The sequence below is a fragment of the Nomascus leucogenys genome, chromosome 4, assembly GCF_006542625.1.
Source record: "Nomascus leucogenys isolate Asia chromosome 4, Asia_NLE_v1, whole genome shotgun sequence".
NCBI classification, from domain to species: domain Eukaryota; kingdom Metazoa; phylum Chordata; class Mammalia; order Primates; family Hylobatidae; genus Nomascus; species Nomascus leucogenys.
The window spans coordinates 29,729,328-29,750,208 of NC_044384.1; the positions used below are offsets into that span (position 1 = coordinate 29,729,328).

At 45.0% G+C, this 20,881-nt stretch overlaps 1 protein-coding gene across 1 annotated transcript in view; it reads left to right on the plus strand.

Moving 5' to 3' along the window:
- MYO5B (myosin VB) overlaps positions 1–20,881 on the plus strand; it is a 403,095-nt gene that overhangs the window by 228,414 nt on the left and 153,800 nt on the right. Inside the window, exons 11-14 of the mRNA XM_030810458.1 lie at positions 2,782–2,863; positions 3,408–3,548; positions 11,381–11,503; positions 12,508–12,591. Of these exons, the coding sequence (XP_030666318.1) occupies positions 2,782–2,863; positions 3,408–3,548; positions 11,381–11,503; positions 12,508–12,591 (430 nt within the window). The remainder of the gene's footprint in view (positions 1–2,781; positions 2,864–3,407; positions 3,549–11,380; positions 11,504–12,507; positions 12,592–20,881) is intronic.

Below are 20,881 nucleotides of genomic sequence, written 5' to 3' on the forward strand. Positions count from 1 at the left end.
CAAATACCTCCTTCTAGGACATCATCCTCCATATTCACAGCCCTTCCACCTCATCTGTTGTTCCTTTTTCATGAAACTTTTCCTCCTCTCTGAATTAAGACTGTGGTCTCAGAAATCAGACCGTCTGGGTTCATACACTGCCTCTCTGCCTACCGACTCTCTGGCCTTGGGCAGCACAGCTTATTCAGTCTCCCTGCCCATCAGTTTCTTCAGCCACAGGATGGGATTAATAATAAACCCTAACTCTTGGCTGCTGGGGGCATTACTCAGAACTTGTGGAGCACTTGGGCTTAGTGTTCTGTGGGCTCTCATTAGTGGGGCCACTGCCGCCCATCTGGTGCATTGGGCGGTATAGAATGAGAAGAGGTGCGTGTGTGTGTGAATGAGAAGAAGTGTGTTTGTGTGAAAAGTGTGTGTGAATGAGAAGAGGTAGAAAATGTCCATCTCTTCTGCATAGGCTTCTGCCCTTCTCACCCCTCAGCCCGATGCTGCTGTGGAGCATACAAGGTGGGCTGCAAGCATTTGTAGCTAAAGCTGCCAATGTGTGTATAATGTTGCCGGCATGGTGAGTGTGACCACATCCATCCTGTTGCCTGGGTCTTATCTGCACATCCAGTTGGTCATTTGAGGCCCTCTCATCCACATCTTCCTTCATGTCCAGAACCTTTCTATTGGTTGGCCACCAGCAGCGTACGTCAGGCCCTGACTGGATCTTTCTGGCTTCCTACTGTAGTAAGAACTACCTTGCTCACCTTCGTGCCTCCAGGCTTGTACACCCTCCCCCGGCTCACAGTTGTTCTCCTGCCCGTCTCTAAGGTGCAGGTGAGATTGTCAGTTCTTAACTTGACATCCTTCAGAATCTCTCTGCTGCCGCCTGGTAAATTCCAGACCCCTTGGCGTAGCCAGCATGGCCTGTGGGGAGGACCCCTGCCTCTGCCCACTACGCTGCGCATCATGACCCCCATCCTCCCCTCTAACGGTTCCACCTTCCCCTGCCCAAAGATTGGGCCATATTGCACACGTTGGAGTTAAGCAATGAATGATAGTGTTGATATTCTAAGATACAAAGTGCTCAAATAAGTCCATTTTTAAAGTTAAAATCCAACAAAATTGATCAAGCATCAGACAATTCACGAAGTACAATGACTAGTACAGTCACACAGAAAAATGTTGAGCTATAGTAATGATAAGTTAAAATTCAGACTTTTTATGTTCCAAGGAACCAAAGACTTTAAAAAGCTAACATTACACAGTTGACCAAAGAGCTGTGATACACTACCATTCCCAGACTCCCAGTGAAGAGGGGCAGGACTAGATGGGGAGAACACTGGAGGCTGAGCCAAATGGAGCATGGGGAAATTTTCCAGGTGTTGAAAATGTCCTCCATCTGTGTTTGGATATTCACAGAACATCTCGATCTAAAAATTCTCTATCAAAAATGCATCACCCATCAACAGATGTTGAGAAAAAAAATTTAAGAAAAATGCATGAAAATATACCCTTAAAATTGGTGTATTTTACTGTGTGTAAAGGCTAACTCAATAAAGATGATTAAAACAAAATACTGTTAACCAGTATTAGAAGAACAAGGTACTTTCGTACATTGTGAGGTTGGAGGTGGGGTCATAACATACATTAGTTCCACCTTTCCAGGAGTTAATTTGCTTCTACCTTTTAAGAAAAGTGGTACTGTTTGACATGGTAATTTCTCTAGGATAGCATCCTAAGGAAAGAATTATGAATTCAAAGAATTTGTCACAAAACTAATAGCAGCTAACAACTGAGAAAACAACCAAAATGTTCCCAATGGGGGTGTGGTTAAATGATGATGCATCTCTATGGGGGCCACTGCCAGCTCATGGGCACCTGTGTGAATTGAGAAAAGGTGTCCCCTCTGGATGGAACACACCCCTCTGGGGCTTGGGAGGGGGCTGACTGAATTTCAGCACCACCTGTCCCCTCACCTGGACACCATTGCAATTCCCAGGTCTAGACCACGGCCCTGATCTCTACAGTGGTTGATGAGACAGATGTTAAAACTGATGCCTTCAGAACAGTGGTGTGGGGAAGTGTTTTCAATGGAATGTTAAATGATAATAATAGAAGGTAAGGCCAGGTGTGGTGGCTCATGCCTGTAGTCCCGGCACTGTGGGAGGCTGAGGTAGGTGGATCACTTGAGCCCAAGAGTTCGAGACCAGCTTGGACAACATGGCAAAACCTCGTCTCTACAAAAAAGTAGAAAAATTAGCTCGGTGTGGTGGTGTGTCCCTGTAGTCCCAGCTACTCGGGAGGCTGAGGTGGGAGGATCCCTTGAGACTGGGAGGCAGAGGTTGCAGTGAGCCAAGATTGTGCCTCTGCACTCCAGCCTGGGTGACAGAGTCAGACCCTGTCTCAAAATAAATAAATAAAATTAAATAAGTAAGACGTTACATAGTTCTGACTTTTTTCAAAAATGCAAAATTCCTAAAAGGAAACTCATCAAGATATAACTGGTGGTCAATATGAATGATAGAATCATTGCTGACTTTCTTTTTTAAACTTTCTTTTCCAAAATTTTCCTGCTGTCATTACTTTTTCTAGTTTTGAAAATAGACATATGTTCTTTAATTAGGCTCTGTGTAGTGCTAACATCTGCAACAGTGGTCTCTCTGAACACAAGATGAGACAGTGGGGATTCTGTGGTGGCGTCGGGGGAGACCTGGGTCAGAGCAGCTTTGTTGAAGTCCCAGTGATTCCTTTGTTGAAAGGAGATGTCTCTTATCTTCTCTTTCCATTCTGTAGGTTTGAGACATTTGAGGTAAACAGCTTTGAGCAGTTCTGTATCAACTACGCAAATGAAAAGCTCCAGCAGCAGTTCAACTCGGTAGGCTTGGTTTCTAGACCTGGGGGTACCAGGATGGGGGAGACTTCTCTGGGAGGGACAGCCAGGCCACTTCTCTTCCTCTGAGGTGGGTGGGCCTTGGCTGTGTTCTGATATCCCTTGGTTTTCCTGGTGGTACTTCCAGCTTTTGGAAGGGGCTTTCCACTGCTCAGGAGGGAGAATTGAATGGGGGCAACTGTGCTGAGAGGGGAAATGATCCTCTCTTTGGCTTTGACTCCCATTCCTCTGAGCCTAGGTGTCTAGGGTATTTAAGCAACAGCAAGCCAGATATGGGGCTTCCTATGATTGAATGGGAATACGGCAACTCAGGTGATTGTTAAAGTGCCCCCAGGAAGTGTTCACCCGGGCATGAGGAATCGCCTAACTGTGCTTTGCTTTTCTGCAGTCATAACTATGACTTAGCATCCAAACCATATCTGGCAGTTCTCTGCTGTCCTCCAGAACCCAGAACTCACTGAGCCCCTGGGGGAGGTGAATGTTAAGGTGTGCCTGCAGTTCACTCGTGTGACCTTTTTACTTGCCCTAGCATGTTTTCAAACTGGAGCAAGAAGAATACATGAAGGAACAGATCCCTTGGACCCTGATTGATTTTTATGATAACCAACCTTGTATCGACCTCATCGAAGCCAAGCTGGGTATCTTGGACCTGTTGGATGAAGAATGTAAGGTAAAACTGATGATGCAAATTAGTTCAATTCTAGGGTAGGGATGTGGTACAAGGGAATCACATAAGATCTCAAAGGTGGAATTTCATCTGTGATCAGCTGGCCTTCAGTGTGCTCGAAGAAGCGTTGGCATGCTGCATACTAGAAGCGTGTACCATTCTGTGTGCTAGAAGGCAACATGTTTAATGTGACTGGTAGGTGTTGCTACACTGGTAAACATGTGCCTTTCCTGGGTGGCATGGGTTGGCATGATATGATGGTGGTTTGGACTTGAAGTCCCAGGTGGCCTAGGTGCCAAGAGAAGAACTGCAACATCTAATGGGCATCCCTAGGGAGTGAAGACTGAAGTCTGGCATCGCTAATGCCAGGTCAGATGGCTTGTGAGTGATAGAGCTGCATGGCATGGTGGCAGGTGAAATTCATAGATTTTCCCATCTGGTTTCTGAGGGGCTGTACCTGGTGAGACAGGGTGAGTGCTGACTTGTCAGATTGGAGAGTGCCTGGCAGCACTGGGAGGGTAAGGTTTAGAGGATCTGGGTTTTATCAATTACCTAACTTCTTTAGCCTCTGGTTTCCTGCTTGATGATAGGGGTTGCATCTAATCTGCAAAATCTCTCCCAGTTGAGCGGTTGATTGCTAAAAGGGGTAAATATATACCAGTTCCTCCAGGGATGGAAACACTAATCAACAGGTGTAAAAGCCACATGATTCTTGCTATTGCAAGGGAAAGAACCCACTTACTTTTACTTTCTGCTCTCCCACATCTTGCCTGTAAAGGCTTAAATGTGGCTTGATGGTTTGGTAGGAGGTGTTTCCTTCCAGAAGGGCTCTCCTAGTTTTGTTGCCTTTGAAAATGAAAGGGAAACAGTAGAAGACAGAGAAAAATGTACCAATTCTACAGCTTGCATATTTTTTTTTTTTTTTTTTTTTTTTTACCTCCTGAAGGTTTTTGGCATTTCACTAGAGATGTGGGCTTCATCCTCAGAATCAGTATCCAAGCAGAGATAATCTCTCAGTGTAGCAAGTGTTTGTCCAGGCTTGCCTAACCTGAGAGGTAGCAGTAAAGGTAAAACAATTGTCCCTAGATTGAGTAGCATTGGCTAAATGGCTGAAATCACAGCCTAGGCCATCCTGCTGTTCATGACTTACTTTTATTTTCTTGGTTTCAGCATCCACTACCACCACCTCCCTTCCCAAACTCAGCCAAGGTCATGCTCCTTTTCCCCAGTCTCTTTTGAGATTCCCATCAGTGACCGTCTCCTCCAGCTCCATACCCCTGAAGCCAAAGGCAGCACCATGTCCTGTGTCCAACCCAGGCCTCTGGGATGCTAAGCTGGTGTGGCTCCCTGGGACCAGTACTCAAGGAGGACCCTGGCTTTTCACTCTCCTCCCAAGTGGTGAAGGTGAAGGTCATACACAGTTCTCAGGGCACATGGAGTAGGCAGTTTGTCCTACACAGGTTTGTGGAAAGCCTGGGTTTCCTGCCAATCAGGCTGGTGGGGGCTAGACATGTCAAGACACTGGGTGGTACTGTGGATATGACATGTGTAAACTCACACTGGTGGCCAAGGAGATGAGTTGAACACCACATTAAGGAATAAGACAAAAGTCCACAATGTGGAGACTTTTTGTAACAGGTTTAATTGTTCTGGGAATTCAGGATGATTTAGCATAGTCTGATAGAGCATCAGTAACAGGTGGATTTTAAGCCAGCAGGTGTTATTACATTTGTCAAAACTCACTGAACTGTACGCTTCAGTGAAAGGGTGCATTTTACTGCATGGAAATTATTCTGCAATGAACCTGACTTTAAAACATAGTGGGGCCTGGAAGCACCCTTATCTCTGAGCCTGAGGAGGTTAGGGAATCCCCCTGGAGTTGCTGTGGCTGGGCAACTCGGTGCCTCTTGGGAAGGATCCTGTTGGGCTGTGGAAGCAGCCTCAGACACGTCCTTTCCTCCCTGTCTCTCAGATACTTTGCAGGGTGAGAGCGAATAATACATTGCACTGTGAACAGTTGAGTTCTGTGACCCCATGTGACAGGACATAAAGTCAGATGAAGGATTGGACTCATGGTGCAGAAGCAGCCTGTGGGAAAATCACTTTTCTTGGGGAAGCTGTGCAGTGGCAGGCAGGGTAGCGAGCTGGGGTTTAAATAAGAAGTGTGGAGATGGGGTGGCTGTGGGTTTAAAGGGGGAGTGTGCAGGGAGCGCTCCCCAGGGCCTGTGACTGGTGCCACAGCTGCAGAGGAGAGTGCAGACTGGACCTGGGTGTCAAACCACCTGAGGTGGAAAAGCCTCTTTACAGACAGGCCCCAAACAAGCCACAGACTAAAATTGTTCCTCCATTACCCAAGCCCACTTCTCCAAGAAGGTGTTTGAGTGTCAGAAATGTTAATTTCCAGGCTGCTCTTAACAAGACTCTCCAAAGATGTCTGGTGGCGGGTGGGGAGTAGGTGCCCACCAGCCCCTGCTGCCTTCTAAGCCCTATTTGGTTTGGGATTTCCTAATATCCTCTTCCCATTAATCAGTCCACTTTCTCTCAGAGGAACAGGCAACCTTGAGCCCTGGAAGCAATTCTAGTGAGTGAAACCCAGGCGCTATCTCAGGTTGGAGGTGTTGGAGCAATCAACAGCAGGTCTGAGTGGGGCGGCAGGCTCTGCCCTGTGCCCTGAGGATTCTTTGTTTCCTGGAAGAAAGGAAATCACTCAGGACTGTGGAGTGAAATCAGCTCAGTCAGTGGGGACGCCAGTGTCCCCCGCCCCGTTTCCTCGCCTGGCCCAGCCTGCTGTCAGGAGGGTTTACTGTGTATTCAGATCAGGGGATTATGGTTTCTTAAGAAGTGGCCCCAAAGGTTTCCTTGTCTAGCGCTTTCATGTAGAGGTGTGACTCCTGTGATGGAGTGAGGTGAAGTGCCCTTGCCACATTTATGTATTCATTCACACGAGGAACCACATGTTCACGAAATAGTGCACTGAGTCCCTGCTTTTCAGATGTCAGCACTTCTTGAGAGGGTCAGGCAAGCACTGAAGTGTCATCTTTGATGACAAAGAACCGGAAACACTGTGGAGGAAATGACAGAAGGAAGAGCTTCGTGGGGAGAGCATTCCCAAGCGAAGTCAGATGAGGAGGGGGCATTCCAGGTGAAGGGAATGTCACACTTGGAGAATTTGAAGTGATCTGATTTGTCTGGAACTCCTGGTGGGGGCAGGTAAGGTTGGAAAGTAGGGACCATGGGAGAATGAGAAGCCATTTCCACCTTGAGCAGGCATTTGGGCTTTACCCTGAAGGCTCTAGGTATCAGCCCATGGGGGAGAAGCAGGGGAGAGGGGGTCAGATGTAAATGATCAGATCAGCAGGTCTCCCAGACTGTGTGCAAGCTGAGGTGGGGAGAGCCTGGAGGGGGCAGCACCATGAGGCCATGTGGTAGGCCAGGCGGGAGGGAACCAGGGCCTCCAGGAGCTCAGCAGGGTGAGGGCCTCCATGAGTCCCTTGGGTGGAGGACTTCCTTCCAAGGGAGTTGTTGGGACAGAAGCCTAATTTCAGTAATTTGAGGAGAGCAGGAGGTGAGGCAGTGGAGATGGCGAGTTTGAACTCGGAGGCTTGGCTATGAAAAGGAAGCGGCGCGAGAGAGGAGCATGGGCTTGGGTGGACTGAGGCCCTCCAGGAGGCAGGGGTGGGTGGATGGAAGGCCAGCCAGGAGGGAGGCCTTTCTTCCATGAAAAGGACAGAAAGGTGGGATGGCTGTGGGTGCAGATGAGTTTCTGCACGTTAGAGCAGGAATTTGGGATTTCCTGCTTCACAGCCTCTATTTCCCCATGAAGGAAGAGATGAGGCATCTGCTGAGAGGCAGCAGGGTCAGAAGCTTGAAGAGAATGGAGGAAGGTGAGAATGGCTGCCCAGTAAACAGAAAGAGAAATTGCAGAGTGCGCAGATTGTTTGGCTGAGGTTAAAGACCATAAATTGGTGTTTAGGAGTTGTTGAGATCAACTTCCTGCTTAGATCTAGGAACAGTGTCTTAATCCATAGAAGTGATTCTCCGAGTGAAATTCAGTTTTATTTTTTGGCCGCAGTACTTGTATAAAAGTATAATGGCAGGACTTGGTTAAAGGAAGATGAGTTGATGTGTAGTCTCATCCAGCCACCCAGGTATGGGTAAGGAGAGAATGGGTAGTTGGATTCATCTAGAATTAATGTTTTGCTGAGCATGCAGAGGGGTATTTTGTAAAGGTGAAAAATAAAGGCCTGGAAGTGGCACTGGGGGTGGCTGGCAGGTGAGGAGGAAGGAGCTGCCTCCATTCCAGAGAGCAGTGAGGACTGCAGAGTCCTGGGGGGCCCAGCTGGGCTTCTGTGATGGCAAAAAGGGGAGGGGCCAGAGGGTACTCCTTAAAGAGGCTGGGGATCCAGAGGTATTTATGGTACAATGATTTGAGAGGTCAGCAGGGGTACAAGGCATGAAGTATGGAATGGAAGGAGACAGTGACTGACCAGGAAGGTTGGTGCCAGTGGCCCAGGAAGACAGGGACGAGAAAAGAAGCAGACATAGAAAAACTGGCCTTGGGGTCTGTTTTTTTTTTTTTTTTTGGCTTTTTTTGTTTTGTTTTGTTTTGTTTTGTTTTGAGACAATGTTTTGTTCTGTCACCCAGGCTGGAGTACAGTGGTGTCATCACAGCTCTCACTGCGGCCCCCACCTACCAGGCTCAAGCGATCCTCCTGCCTTAGTCTCCCCAGTAGCTGGGGCTACAGGCAAGTGCCACCATGCCTGGCTAATTTTTAAGTTTTTTGTAGAGATGAGGTCTCCCTGTGTTGTTGCCCAGGCTGGTCTTGAACTTCTTGGGCTCAAACCATCCTCCCACCTCGGCCTCCCAAAGTGCTGGGATTACAGGTGTGAGTGAGCCATTGCGCCTGGTTGGCCTTGGGGTCCTTAAAAGTCAGCTCCTATAAGCAGCTTTGTTGGGGGCAGGCTTTGGCCTCAGATGTCCCAGGCCAGCGATGGCAACATCTGTGATAGTACAGTTTCTGTTTAGAGTTCCACAGGGAACGTTGAGAAGGGCTTAGGGAGCCCAGAACTTGCATTCCCCCACTGCCATGCCTGCCCTTTTTTTTTTTTTTTTTTTTTTTGCTATTTTATTTTACTAGCAATGAGTGGAATCGGGTCTAATGTATTTTTAACAGCTTTGATGAGATATAATTGACATACCATACAATTCACCCATTTAAAGTATACAATTTGGTGGTTTTTAGTATGTTTACAAGGTTGTGCATCCATTACCAACCACAGTCAGTTTCAGAACATTTTCATCACCCCATAAAACAGCCCTTTAGCAGCTACTCCCCATTGCCCCCCTCCAGCCCCAGGCAACCACTAATCTACTTTCTTTCTGTATGGATTTGCCTATTCTGGGCATTTAATACAGATGGGACCTTTACTTTTTGATGTGATCAGTGGCCAGTACCACAAGGTCAGAGGGATTTAGGCCTCTGAGGGACAGAACCTGCCTAGACGAGGACCGAGCTATAGTCCCGGCTTCTGGCTCAGTGGTCTCTCTGCATTGCTTTGAGAAGAGCAGAAAGAAGTTCATATAAGCAGTATGTGGATTTCATTTTTAAAGGATTCAGTTCAGCTGCATATTATGGAGCTACCGATATCCATGACCCAGAAGTTATCAAAATATAAGATTTTTTTTCTTTCTCCTGTGGCTGTTTAAAATCTATTTCTATGGAAAGATTTCTGGAGATAAGCACCTTCTACCTTGTTCTGCTTTTGTGGCAGCCTTTAAAACTCTGTCGTCAGGCAGGAAGAGTTAACTTGTCCTGCTTGGAACACCAGCTCTGGTATTTAATGGCAAAAGCCACAATTACTTTTGCACCAACCTGATACTTCCCCATTATGTGACCTTGGCAAGTTACTTAACCTCTCTGTCTCCATTTCCTTCTCTCTAAAATGTTTACAAACATAGCACCTAGCTGACATGATTGTATGAGGGTTAAATGAGTTGATGCATCTACAATGTGTAGAAAATGGCCTGGCAAACAATAAGCACTGTGGGCACTAGCTGTGAGTATCATCTGAGACTCTTGATCGTTGTTAATTCCTGCCGGCCCTTATTTTTAGTTGGAGGTGGGGTGGGCAGTGAAAGGAGAGACTGATCCTTGTCAGAAAATAATGTATACACTTGACCTTGGTTGTTGGTTTCCTCTGCTCATTAATTCATGCCAATCTGAATTAGTGAATATGTAGGATTATGGAGTCTTCTCACAGAAGTCCAATTTCATCTCCAAGGCAAGATGATTTTGTTCCTAGCCAATTTTACGTGTTTGCCTATGTGGGCTTCCCACCATGGTTCTGTCTGCCCCAGTTTTGCCGGTCCTTCTAGGTCCCTCTTGTGCCCATCCTCTGTCCCACCCGGTCCTGACAGCCATACTGGGAAGACCCCTCCTTCCTTCACACCTGGTGGTTCTAAACACAGAATGCTTGGAGACAAATATAAAACAGTGTATATAGAAAGTGCTGAATTAAATATATTTTATTGTCTGCCCAGTACAATTAATAGCCTCCTTCAAGATAGTTTTCTTTTCTTGAATTTCCTATGGTGCTTAGCATTGAGTATTCAATATTAGTTATGCCAAAATGAATCTTGAGCAAAATCAGTTTGCTTATAAAGGATTTAAGAAATCGGTTCCCAAGTATGTAAGCATTTTCTTTATGGTGCAGATTTTATTAGTTTACCATAAAAATCCCTTTGTAAACGGCTAGTGCAAGGGTCACCTTCAACCCTTCCTGATCCAAATATGCAATCTAAACTAAAGAAGGGCAGGTCAGTTAGTGACCTGCACTGAGGACTGGACTGATTCTGGTCAGTAGGTGTGTGCAGCGATGACCAGGGATGACAGAGGAGGGAACACCTTCCCATTGGAAGAGTTGCTGTCATCCTTGACAATTTGAGTGGTGGTTACAGTGACTCTGTTACATTTTCAATGAAGTAAGATGCTTTTTAATTTTAAAGCCATCCGTAAAGATATTGAAAGGGGCTGCCCTTCAGAATTCTTAATGCAGTGGAACCTCTAAGTCTGACTTTAGACAGTGAGAGATGCAGAGATTAGCACCATGTAGAACACTCACTAGGTACTTAGTTCCCACTGCATGGCCAGAGCCCAGTTCTAAGTTCTTTCAGGGACACATAAACAATGTAAGGCACAGCCAGTCCTTGATCACAACAAACTTACAGTTTGTAGTGATGAAACCCAAAACTCAGGGGTGCACAATATGCTAGGGCACGTGTAAGAGCTTGATTGTGAGGAATTCCAAAGAAGAGAGAAGCGAGATCAACAATGGTCAGGAAAGGACAGACTTGAGCCCGACCTGGACAGTGGTATTTAGGTGAGTTTAGAGAGGGAAGGTAGGCTTTCCTGTGGCAGGAGTTCACCTGGATGAGTAGGTGAGCTTGGCACTGCAGGTGGATGTGTTTGTGATGCTGATGTCACAGCCCCAGTTGCAGGGAAGTACCTTCAGGTGGTCCTGTGGGCTGTGACTCTGCTCCTATGACCTTGGCTTTCACCGTCATCCTCCCTAGCACTTCCAGTGTCTGCCAACCAGCAGGCTCAGCTGCTCCCACAGGTCCCACGGGAGCCAGCCCACACGGGATGAGGGCATGCTGTGGCTGGATCCTGAACATGTATGGTTGAATCATTCTTTGCACCGTCCGGTTAAGGTCCTGGTTCGAGGGCTGAATCAACCTTCACAGAGCCAGCCTACTGATCCCATCCCTCTGCTGCAACCCAGGGCTTCCTTCTTCCTCTTCACAAAGCACTCTTTCCTATCTTGTGGTTCTGCAGGTCCCCAAAGGAACTGACCAGAACTGGGCTCAGAAGCTCTATGACCGGCACTCCAGCAGCCAGCACTTCCAGAAGCCCCGCATGTCCAACACGGCCTTCATCATCGTCCACTTTGCAGACAAGGTGGCTCTCCTCTCTGTTGGCTTGGGTATTCCCTTGACCCCTCCCTAAGTAGACTCAATGGGCTCTAGACCTAGAGAGAAGGCTGTCCCTTCCGAATTCAAATGGCTTGAAGCCTCAGCTAGGTTTCCCTTCCATCCTCTTTTACCCACCCCTCTACTTCTAGGGGATACCAAGCTTACCACAAGGCATAACTTCACAGGTGGTGCTATAGTTGCCCAGTCATTCATATGTATATATATACACACATATATACATATATATACACACATATATACATATATATACACACACATATATATACGTGTATATATATATGTATGTATATATGTGTGTGTATATATGTATATATGTATATGTGTATATATGCATAGATACACATACACATATATACATACACACACGTCTGTATATCTATAGTCTATATACACACACACACAAACACACACACACACATATATATATATATATAAATTCTAAAGCAGTTAAGAATCTACCCTCATGGAGCTTGAGAGAGAAGGGAGGGCTGAAAACAAAGTACTGAATGGTTTGGCTTCTTACCTGGAGCCGGTGTAGCTGCTCTTCAGGGGCTGCTTTCTCAGTAGCTGGTGCATGCATAGAATTTTTCTAAGTGGATTTCTGTTTGCTATGCACTAGCCGGTGTTTCTTAAATTGCAATGTGTGTGTGAATCACCTAGGGTCTTGTTAAAATACAGATTGATTCATTGGGTCTGAGGTGTGGGTGAGAAGCTGCATTTATAGAGCTCTAAAGAAACCTTTTATTATGGGAACCCCCTTTAAAACAATTTCTTCCACAAAATGAATACTCAGTTCCCTGTATGTAAATCTTGACCATTTATTGGGTTTGCATTTTAAATGGAAACATCTGTGGGTTTCTTATCTACTCACAGCTCTTTTCAGAAAATGCTACGTGGATGAGATGAAAGTGGTTGAGAAACTGCTGAAGCACTAATGACTGTGTCTCTCTCTGGTTGCTGTGGCCCCAGGTGGAGTACCTCTCTGATGGTTTTCTGGAGAAAAACAGAGACACGGTGTATGAAGAGCAGATCAATATCCTGAAGGCCAGCAAGGTAAAGAGTGTCAGAAGTGGGGAGTGGGGCAGGAATGCCCACGGCCAGTGCTGGACAGGGAGTGGTGATGCAACCCCCTTGGGGTGGAAAGACAGAGATGCTGGGCAGGGAGGAGGCCAAGGGGTTTGTTGGTCATTTCAGTATGAAAACACTTGAATGGCCATACCACTGTGAATGTGTCCGATCTTGTCTGAAAATACTTTAGTATGGCCTGATGGAGGGAAGAAAGCAAGGAGTTTAGGGGTAGGGGGAGAAAACTGGGAAAGATGCCTCCTAATAGAGGGGATAGGGGAGCATGGGAGGTGACCGGAAGAGAGAGGACGGTGAGCACAGTGATGGAAATGTAGCTGGTGTGCATCATGTCATCTGTCCTCCATCTCCTGCCTGCAGATGTAAGATTATTTAAACCCCATCGCATCTAGTGTCTGCATTTAATTTGTTCAGCAGTCTATAGAACCTCTCTATAAGCAGAAACTTAATGGAATAGAAGGTGGGATTTAAGGAACACTTAAATCTAGTACTTTGGACTCTCTCTGTTATTATCAGAATTTCATTTATTTCCAAGCATAAGAAAAAGGTAGCACATATTGTGTCCATTCTACAGGTAGAGGAAAGAAGGCACCAGTTCACCCAAACATATCTTTACTAAGCACCTGCTTTGGAAGGCACTGCCCTAAACGCACCATTTTCACACAAAGATGAGCAAGACAGAGTCTACACTCTGGTTGCTCCCCTTCTAATGGGCTGTGAGTGGGCAGATGAAGACACACACAGGTAACTGTGAAAGGAGAGAAGGAGCAGGGAGAGAGGGTGGTGCAGTCAGGGGAAGCATGTGCGCTGGCATTCTAAAAGCCAACTCTGATGCAGATGCTGTTGCTGGCTTTAGCCCTGCAGAGGAAACCTGGGGCTGGGGGTGGGGGAACTTCCCAGGATTTAGGAGGCTTTCTCCCAGACCACATGATACTGAACTCACTGCAGGGACCTGATAACACTGGAGAAATGGCAGATTAATTGCTCTTTGTGATAAGCTTTAGATGAATGCAATAGGATGAGATGATAGAATGGAGAAAATATATCCAGCAAAATGGACCCAGGACATAAAGCCAAGTAAACCCTGTTCTATCACGTAGTGAGGGGTTTAGGGAGGATTTGAGTCAATAGCAGCATGCAGACTGCCAAGAACAGACCCCTGCCCAGTGTGATCTCTGGATATCTGGAACATCAGAGAATTAGTCATCACTGGGACAAATTGGCTGTGGGTAAAATTGAATATCACTTTGGAGTTCAACGCAAGATTGACCTTGCAGCTCCCTAAGATTTTAGATTTCCACTCTGTGGTGGTTAATGTGACTTTTTCCATTTTTTTCATGAGGGTGGTGGCATAGGGAGGAGCCCCAAGGCACAAGGAAAGAGAGTAGATGGAAGTGGTCTGAGCACTAGGATCCCCTTCCTCACGGTGGTCTCTTATGATGCCTGGAGGCCTGTGACGACCTATAAGGCCAGAAAACTCTGTTGTCTTGGTAGAAGTTTCTCCTTTCAGATTAGAAGCAGAAACGAGGGATGGAGGGAAGAGAGGTGGGTACTTTTTATTTAATACAGAGTCTGGTTCTGCCATTGTGTTGATTTCTGAGCATCTTAATTTGAGTGACTCTTGGGGATTCCAGAATCTAAAAAGGAGTGATGCCAGGAAAACTCTGTTATACTCACTCTGCAGCAGGTTACCTTTTATTAATAGCTGAGCTGCTTTTCCCTTATTTTTATTTATCACCTTTATTGAATATTTGTGTAGTATATAGTGGTAACCAACACATGTAGTTAATCTCATGGAACTTAGTGAAAAAGATGCACAGTTTAATTACAAATTGTGGTAATGCTAAGAAGGTCAAGAAGAAGGTGCTATGGAAGAGAATGATAAGGGTAGGTTGGTGGCCCCCAAGACCACCCCCAGGTTCAACCATTTGCTAGGAAGACTCACAGAACTTAGCGTATAGTTATGGCTATAATTTGTTACAGCAAAAAGTAACAGCAAACTCAGCAAAGGGAGAGGTGGATGGGGTGACGTCTCCGGGATACCAGGCACAAGCTTCCAAGAGTCCCTTCCATCTGGAGTCATACAGGATGCACATAATTCCCCCTAGAAGCAAGTCATGACACTTCTTTTGACATGCCTACCAGGGAAGGTTACCTGAGCTCAGGCGGCCAGGGTTTTTATTTGGGGTTGATTATGTAGGTACCCTTAGCCTAGCACAAACCAAAATTCCAAACTGCCAGAAGGAAAGCAGATGCTCAACATAAATTATTGTTTGCATGAACAATTTAGGCACAGTGAACAGTTCTTATCAGGGAATGGTGAAAATCCAAGTTCCCCTGACACCAGCCAGGGGTCAAGCAGCCTTTCTAAGGATAGCAGATGCAGGCCTGCTGTGTTAGCTCTTTTCTATACAAGAATATTGTTTTAGTTGCAGGTACTGGATTTTTATTAGAAATTAAATATAAGCTCATAAAAATTAAAATAGTGTGGAAATATATAAAATAAGTCTTCTTTCCCACTCCTTGACCCATCTTTTGATGGGTCAGAATATACCCTATTCTGAATGTTGGTACATCTTTTTAGGATTAAAGTAAGTGCATTATAGACACACAGTCCTCTGTAATTTAATTTAGCAGTTACCATTGTGTCTTGGTTGTCTTTCCACATGAGTACACATCTATTTCTTTTTTTTAAACAACTGCTGATAATTTGCTATTTCAAATAATGTAGCAATGAATATCCTTTATGTGTATCTTTGCATACTTCTGTACAATTATGTCTATTGGGTAAAATTTTAGAAGCAGATTGATGATGGTTCAAAGAGTATGCACATCAAAAGCGTATAGATGTTGCTAAGTTGAAGGACAAAATCAGTATGATCTACTCTTGAAATGCAGCTTCCTCCTTCTCTTTCCTGCCCACAACCACAATGCTAGCTTTCCCCTTCACCAGCTAAAACGTCTAAAGAGCCAGTGACCTTGGTGCCACCCCTGTCCCCATCCCAGCAACACCCCTGAGATGCTGTAGTGTTGGCTAGCAGCACTGAGATTAACCAAGAAGAGCTCTGGCCGACCAGACCCTAACTGGAGGAGGGCTTGAGAACTCTCTACCCTGAGCCCCTCCTAGCCTGTTTCAGACGTCTCAAAAGACAGAAAGCAAAGATTGATGCTGTATCACCATAAACCTGCAGATGGGCTATACACAGACTGCAGCTGCAAATCAAAGAGTGATTCTAAGTATGCTCTACACCATTCGGGCAGATGGTCATGTCTGGCAGCATCTGTCATTTTAGTATCTTTAAAGCTCATCATTTACTGAGTGAGTCTATTTTCTTTAAAATTTTTAGTTTTCATAGTAGCCCTATGAGGCATATGTTTCTAACTCCATATTAAAGAAAAATGAAAACCTAGAAAGATACAAGGTTCTATGTCGTTACATTAAACTTGTAATGCTTAATTTTTTATCGGTTTTCATTTAGCACGGCTAAATCTCAAATCCTGTTTGTAAAATCATAATTTTACCTAAAGTACTTTTATTTTATGAGAGACTTTTTTTCCATTGGGTGACATCCTTGATAAGAAATTAACAAGTCATCATGAATAATTAAGCAGTAGGGGATAGAAGACACCCATATACTCTACCAACCAAAGTGATGTTGGAAGAACTCCCACTAAGAGCAGTGAAATAACAGGGTGTTAATGAGAATGTAATTAGTGAAGCCAGTTCCATTGTCTGAGCGGTTATAATGTAGCTAATTGCTTTCTCAGCTATCAGAGCTATAAATAGAGACTTAAGTAAAGAAATGCCTCTTTAAAACATGACTTCAAGTTATTAACAGACTCATTTTCTTTAAATACTAAAAGATGGAGGTTTTCCCTTCCAGTTTTTATTTATTGTGAAAAGGAATAATTTATCAACCAGGAAAAAAAGAAAACTTTAAGAGGAGAATGTTTTTCCTCTGAATATTTCCTATTCCTGGCCACCACTACATGTAGGTCAGAGGGACAAGCTGTGGGTCACGTGTTTATGCCAGCATGTGCTGGGCAGTGAGGGTGTACTGGGCAGCGTTTCTGGGCTATGGGACAGGCATCCCAATGCCATCTTTCCACTCTATCCCAGCATAAGGGATCTTGAGATGAATGTGGTCCAGAGGCCCCCTTGGCCCAAAGCTACCTACCCCGAGTTCATGAACCCTACACCTCCTTCCCAGAATTAATTTTCCAACAAACTCATCCCCCTCTGAATCTCAGAGATCCTACCACTTCCAAATGCAGTCTCAATGACAGGGACCTAAAATTAAAACCTAGATATTAAAATACAAATTCACCAGACTGAACCTTGGTCATGTTGGTACCCAAATTACAGCACAGGAATCGCAGGAACAGCTCAGACAAGGCCCAGGCGTTCACTCCCCTTCTCCCTCCTGCTGCTTATGGCTTGACTTCAGCTTGTCAAGGAATGACAAGTACACAAGTCCATTGCTTTCCACGCTGATGTGTTTTTAAAAGGTTATATACACACACCTTGTGTTGACCAAATAAGTTTGCTTTTTAAAAATCTTATGTTTACTTTTAATTTTTTAACTTACTTTCTGTATAGGAGCTTGAGATAATAAACATACTATAAAATGTTCTCAAATGTACTTTGAGTGCTTCCCGTTTAAGATGTGCTGGTATTTCAAAAGCTTCTACCAATACTTAAACCAAGCAGGGCACTATGTAGGATAACTTTTTAGTTGACAAAACAATATCGTCTCCTTTATAATACAGGAAAGTCCATGTTGTCTTCCAAAAAAAAATGAAGTACTGAGACTTTTCCTCCAAAGCCTATTTAAAACCCTTTTAAAATATTCATCTAAATGTCAGAGGTTTTTCCCTCCAAAGGGTACCATTAGTCATGGGAAAAGAATTGATTGAAAGGAAAATGTGTTTATTATGTTTACAGCCATAGATTTATTTTTAAAGAAAAGATTCTGGGGAAGAGACGTCAGTCAAACTGTTCTTATACTGTGTCTTATTTTAACTTTATGTGTCTGTTTCAGAGGAAATATCTTTTATATTCTTATAAACACAAATGAATAGGTGTGATTTCCAAGGTAACAGCTATGTGTCAGCTGTAATTGACTTTGTCTAAACTGCCAAATGGCCTTTAGAAAGTCTTTTCATGCTTCTTAGTCCCTTTTTGATTTGCCCCAGGCTTTTAAAAGCTATATATAGAAATGAATAGCAGAGAATACCAAAGCCAGTCCCCATGTACAGGTTTTAAACAAGTGACAGGAAAGTGTTGGTTTGTCTGGAGGTGCTACCTTGAGTGTTTGTTTGAAGGGGACAAGTTGTGAGAAATGCACGGGTGGCTGTACTAAGGTAAACTGTGGCAGCTCTCTTACTGCTCAGTCAGCTTATAAACACACTGCTTAATAGCTCTAAACACATAATTGGAGTTTGTCAATTGCCCTGATCTGATCACTATACACTATATATGTCAAAACTAGGTACCCCATGTATGTACAGTTACTATGTGTCAATTAAAAAATAAAAATTTAAAAACCTCTTCCTTTCACTCAGAAATGTGATCCTTTGTATGGGTCTTTTGTCAAGTAAGGGCTTGGTGACTACGGCCGGGTGCAGTGGCTCATGCCTGTAATCCCAGCACTTTGGGAGGCCGAGGCAGGCGGATCACAAGGTCAGGAGATCGAGACCATCCTGGCTAACACGGCGAAACCCCATCTCTACTAAAAATACAAAAAATTAGCTGGGCGTGGTGGTGGGCACCTGTAGTCCCAACTACTCAGGAGGCTGAGGCAGGAGAATGGCATGAACCCGGGAGGTGGAGCTTGCAGTGAGCCGAGATCGCGCCACTGCACTCCAGCGTGGGTGAGAGAGTGAGACTCCATCTTAAGAAAAAAAAAAAAGAGCTTGGTGACTACTTTTCATTGTGACTTTGGGCTTGTGTATAGTTGGGACACTCCTCGGGTGGGGTATCCTTACCTAGCCCAATCTTCTTAAGGGATGGGTGTGGATGGAACCAGTAATTTGTATTTCTTGCCTGGGTCTTTTGCGGTTGTCTGCAGCCCAGCGTTGAACATGGTATCTCTTAGTCTTTCAGTCCTGTCATCAAACTAGATCTCTTTCTATGTTCATTGAGTTTATAAAACAAATTTTGAATAGAATACGAAGCATACTATACCTCCTTTTGAGAACTAATATTCCAACACAGTCATCTCCCTCTAAATCCCGGATCCTACCACTTCCAAATGCAGTCTCAACAGCAGGAACTTAAACGAAAACCTAGCTTTTAAAATAACATACAAATTCTTCAGACTAAACCTTGATTATGTTTGTATCCAGATTATAGCACAGTGCCAGCTTAGGTCCAAATGTACCTTGGACAGTTTTTACTTTCTGTTCTTAAGTTACAAATTCCCTGTTAAATGTATAAAATTAAAAGCGTAGATAGCCTTTCTAATGGAAGCAGGAGAAAGGGGCTGAAATCTTAAAATTCTCCCATTGGTGATTCTGATTTCCAAGTTCCTAGTGTGATTTTTCATACAGATCAAGCATCACAAATCTAGAATGCTCTAAAATTTGAAACTTTTTGAGCACCAATATGCCATTCAAAGGAAATGCATCTACGGCCGTATCACCCTGAACGTGTCTGATCTTATCTGATCTCAGAAGCTAAGCAGGGTTGGGCCTGGTTAGTACTTGGATGGGAGGAAATGCTCACTGGAGTATTTTGGATTTTGGGTTTTCAGATTAGGGATGCTCAACCAGTAAGTATAATGTAAATTCTCCAAAATCTGAAACACATCTGGTCTCAGGCATTTTGAATAAGGGATACTCAATCTGTACCTGTTACTGACCTTAGGGCTTAATATATTTTTTCACAGTAAAAGCTACTATGAATGATTTCTGTAAATTTGACCCCCTCCCCACCACCCAATAGTATAGTTATGTAGATTGGTAACTTCTACCCATGCCTCAAACATCTTGAAAATTCACTTCAGAAAGTATATGAATTAGAATTATTTAATAAGCCAGTGTTTTGCTTTGCCATGACAGACAGGCATGAATCACAATGACATCTTCAAAATGTGAACCTGCCTCTAGCCTCCCATTGTTTCCCCACGGAACTTTCTCAGCACCAGTCTGACTGGGCCACTTTGTCCTTTCTTACCTGTATCTTGGCTCTCTGGCCCTGGTCCATGGAGCCCCCAGGCCCAGCTCTCCTCTTCTCCTCTCCTCCCCTCCTCCAGCCTATTCTGCTCCTGCCACTCTCAGCGTTTAGTTCACCTGAACACTGTTCATCTATGGCTTTCTGCCATAGACAGTGAGGACAAACAAATGGGCCTTTAACATGTGGCTACTGGATAAGGTTTGCATCCAGAGAAAACTCTGGCTGTTGGTTGGAATGTGTTTGGGTGAAGGTGTGCCCAGAGGTATGCCCTCACGCTTTCGGTGACTGTAGTGATCCAGGAGAGAGCTGGGTAGTCCTGAGCTGGAGCAGCAGCTCCAGCTCCGGATTAATGAAAAAAAGGACTGTGTGATACTGCCCCATGGGCAGAATCTGGTACTTGATTGAGATATAGGAAGCAGGGAGAGGGCAGTATCCTAGACTAACCTAGGAAGTCAGCGGGTGAATGTGGTTTGGGCTGTATTGAATTTGGAGTTCCCAGTGAAACACCTAGAGGGAAGAAGAGCGAGCTGGAATTGTGAATCATAGTAACGGGAAAAGATCCAGACTGGAGTGGCAGGATCTGGGAGGGATGGTTGGAGCCATGGCCTAGGGGAGACTGTCCCCAGGAACTGAGGTAAGTGGTGAGGATGAGGCTCTGGAAAATGGCAATGCAAAGGAGGAAAGTGCAGGAAAAAGCCCCGTGGGAGGTTCTGGGAAGCGCGCCGGGCAGGGAGAAGACTGGAGGAAGCAGAACTGCTAAGTCTCAGGAAGGGACCTTTACAAGGAGGCGTGGGCCAGTGGCACAGAGGCCTTTGAAGAGGTCAGGTAGGATCAAAAATGAAACCACACCACTTCTAGCCATTGGACTTGACAAGCACTGGAGTTGCTCTCAAGGTACAGTTCAGCAGCATGGGGAGGAGGCCATCTGGTGGAGGGAGGTCTGGGGAGGAGCAGCGTAGAGGGCGGTGTCCATCTGTGGACGCCTTGCTCGAGGTGATCAGTGGTAAAATGAGAAGAGAGACAGGCTGAGCAGGGAGGGTTTGAAGCAGCATAGAAGTTTGAACATAGCTGTATGCTTGGTGG